We start from the raw sequence: 3,149 nt of genomic DNA, 5'->3' as shown, positions 1-3,149 counted from the left end.
GAGTTCGGAGATTAATTATTATTAATTTACTTTACATTAAATTAAGTAAAATAATTAAAGGTAAACTAGGGATAGCTCAACGATACTCGTTTGAGAAGTCAAGTTTAAACTCTTCAACTCCTAATGCTCAGAGTACCAATGAAAAGTCAATCTAATGAATTTTTTTTTTTATTTTTTATGATTGCATGACAAAAAAATTTATGTCAATTTGTAAATCATATAACTGGTATATTTCTGTACTAACCTTTTCAACAAAAATAAAATAAAATAATTAAATAATTAATTAGGAGGAGTTTTAATTGATTGAACGAAACAAGGAGACAAGCAAGACACAAGGTTGGTGCGGTTGCCATGCGCCATTAATATGGTCCACCAAAGCCACGTGGACCAACATAACAACTGATTTTTAACCATCTCCGACGGCACACTATACCCCCTCACCCACCAAAAAAATAATAACAGTTAAACTACACACGCATCACCATCCCTTCGTCCTCCTCTCTCATCTTTCCCCCTTTTTTTTTATTTAATTATTAATAATTAAATAAACCATTTATTTATTTTAAATAATAATAAAAAAACCCAAAAGCTTTGGTTTAAATAGAGAGGCAGAGTTGCTAGAATGAAAGCCCAGAGCCGCGCGATCTCGGCGAAGAGAGAGAGAGAGAGAGAGAGATAATTGGGGATCTCGGCGATGAAGCAGCTGATCCGGCGGCTGGCGAGGGTGGCGGACGGCGGCGATTACGAGCCTCTTAGGTCAAGCAAAGAGCCAAGGGAGAGGGTGCCGGAAGGGCATGTGCCAGTCTACGTAGGGAAGGAGATGGAGAGGTTTGCCGTTAAGGCGGAATTGCTCGGACGACCGGCGTTCCTTGAGCTCCTGCGGAGATCGGCGCAGGAGTACGGCTACGAACAGAGCGGCGTGCTCCGGATCCCCTGTCCGGTGCCGCTGTTCAAGCATGTGCTTCAGTTGATGGTCGCCGCCGGTGGTGGATTCGACGCCGCTGAGGCGATCGTTCGTTCCTTGCCGGAGGATCCCTCCGCCGACGACGACGACGACGACGATGACACCGCCTTGCAATAACTAGGGTTAGGGTTTCTTTTCTTTTTCTCTTTCTTCTGATTTTCCGGTTTTGGCCCTCCGGAGTCGCCGTTGTATATACCGTCGCCGGCGAGAGAGGGTAGGGGTAGTTATGGAATTTTCGTTTGTAGCTGCTAGCCTGCTCCTCCTGAGAGTGGAAATGTCGAAAGTACCCTTGGTTCTTGGGTTTCTTTTGGCTTTTGTTTTTTTAAATAGATGGAAACTGTGGGGTTGTTTTGGGTGCTTAAATTTACTTGTATTTATTTATTTATTTTGCCCTTTTTTTTTATTTTGTTTTGCTCATTTTCTAAGCCATTGTTTCCTATATAAGCTATTAAAAATATTAATTTTAAAACATTTATTAGAAAAAAATGTAAAATTATAAATAATTATATGATATTAATTTTTTTTTTAGTTTTAAAACAATTTATTAAATGTATGGAAAAAATGAAAAATAAAAATCAGAGTATTACAATGATTAAAATCATTTGATATAAATTAAGCGTCTCAAAAGAAAATAAATGATATAATGATAAATTGATAACAACCATGAAAAGAGAGTTTGTAGTTAATAAGTTTTTGTTTTCCAAAAAGAGAGACTTTTGCACTCTTAACCTTGAAATATTAAAAAATTAAAAAATATATATTAGAAAAAAAAAATGGTAAATGCCAAACAAATCTACATCTTTAAGAAAAGGATTTGGCTTTCTTTGGATTGGAAGGAAAAAAAAAATTATGGAGAAAAATAAATCAACAAAATAAAGCTTTTTATTTTCGGATTTTATTTTCTTCTATGATTATTGTTTTTTTATGTTGCTATATCTAATTGTTTTGATTTTTTTACTTTTAAATTACATTCAGATATATTCACTTTATTGAAAAAAATGTTCATTTTCTTGGACCCATCATTTTTTTCAATTAGTTAAGTTGTTTTGAAAATTAGTAATTATTATTTTTTAATAACTAGTATTTTTGCTAGTTGTGTTTGGCTGGAATTATCAAAGCATGCTTGGGTTTCACCCTTTTAAATTTGGTGATAAGTAACTTTTAATCCATAATTAGCATTAATTAAACGGGGAAGTACCCAAAAATCCCTGAAAAGTTTGGATAATCCCATTTAATCCCCCAAATATTGAGTTTTTTCACGGGTCCCTCTTTTTTTTTATTTACTTTTTAGCCCATTAGCAATTGACCGAGAAAACAGAGGTGTTAAAATCCCCGTGAAATTAGGCCATTGCCCTTGAAAAAAACATTTGAGAAGAATTAATTGCCAATCATTTCAACCAGCTGAAATGACAATTTTAACCCCATTTTTTCCTTAAGAACCGCTGGCGAGGACAGTTGGCTCTTTGGGATTCAAGCCAAAGTTTGGATATTATTATTGCTATTGTTATTATTATTATTATTATTATTATTATTATTATTATTATTATTTTAAAAATTGAATTTAAAACTATGGTTTATTTATTTTAAAGATAATAAATTTAATTTTTAAAAAAAAATTATAGTATTTTAATTTTGTTTAAAGATTAAGATAGTTTTAAATAATATTTAATTATTATTTTATAAGTAATTAATGGAATTATTTTTAAATTGGTTAATAAAATATATTTTATTTTGTAAGAATATCAATCACTTTTAATGATATATCCCAATTTCTTTGCTTTTTTCTTGTCATGCTACCTTGTTGTTTTTTTTGTTGTAATTTTTTATTAATGAAATTATGATTTATTCAACTTTATAAAAGAAAAAATTCATTGCATATCTAATTAGACGGTTATTCATAAAAAAAAAAATCCCAAAATATATTAAGTTTTTACAATTTTGAAGAATTATTGAATTTGTAATTTGGTTTTGTTTTTTTATAATTTTGAAAATTTGGTTTATCCAATATATATATACATGTTTACTAACTACTTTAATTAAGCTTTTCTTAATTTTAATGGTGTGTTATACATGATGGAGGAGACAACGGTAGACTTAAATGCCAAACCTGAGATAAATCTGTAGGGCTCTGACATCAGTACCTACTGTAAACATTAATATTGTAAGAACTTCAGTATCCATATTA

General features: G+C 31.6%; 1 protein-coding gene across 1 annotated transcript; it reads left to right on the top strand.

Annotated features, from left to right (window-relative positions):
* Positions 1–607: 607 nt before the first annotated feature.
* LOC120277865 (auxin-responsive protein SAUR71-like) lies at positions 608–1,348 on the top strand. The gene has a single exon (XM_039284711.1). It carries the CDS (start codon positions 695–697, stop codon positions 1,079–1,081), a length of 387 nt encoding a protein of 128 aa, XP_039140645.1. The 5' UTR covers positions 608–694; the 3' UTR covers positions 1,082–1,348.
* Positions 1,349–3,149: the final 1,801 nt, after the last annotated feature.

This window comes from Dioscorea cayenensis, chromosome 15 (genome assembly GCF_009730915.1).
Source record: "Dioscorea cayenensis subsp. rotundata cultivar TDr96_F1 chromosome 15, TDr96_F1_v2_PseudoChromosome.rev07_lg8_w22 25.fasta, whole genome shotgun sequence".
In the NCBI taxonomy this organism is placed as follows: Eukaryota; Viridiplantae; Streptophyta; class Magnoliopsida; order Dioscoreales; family Dioscoreaceae; genus Dioscorea; species Dioscorea cayenensis.
Note: the sequence above shows the minus strand (reverse complement) of the source record. Positions and strands in the feature narration are given on the sequence as shown.

Excerpts from the sequence above, each read along its gene's own strand:
- LOC120277865 (XM_039284711.1), top strand. The coding sequence starts at position 695 with ATGAAGCAGCTGATCCGGCGGCTGGCGAGGGTGGCGGACGGCGGCGAT.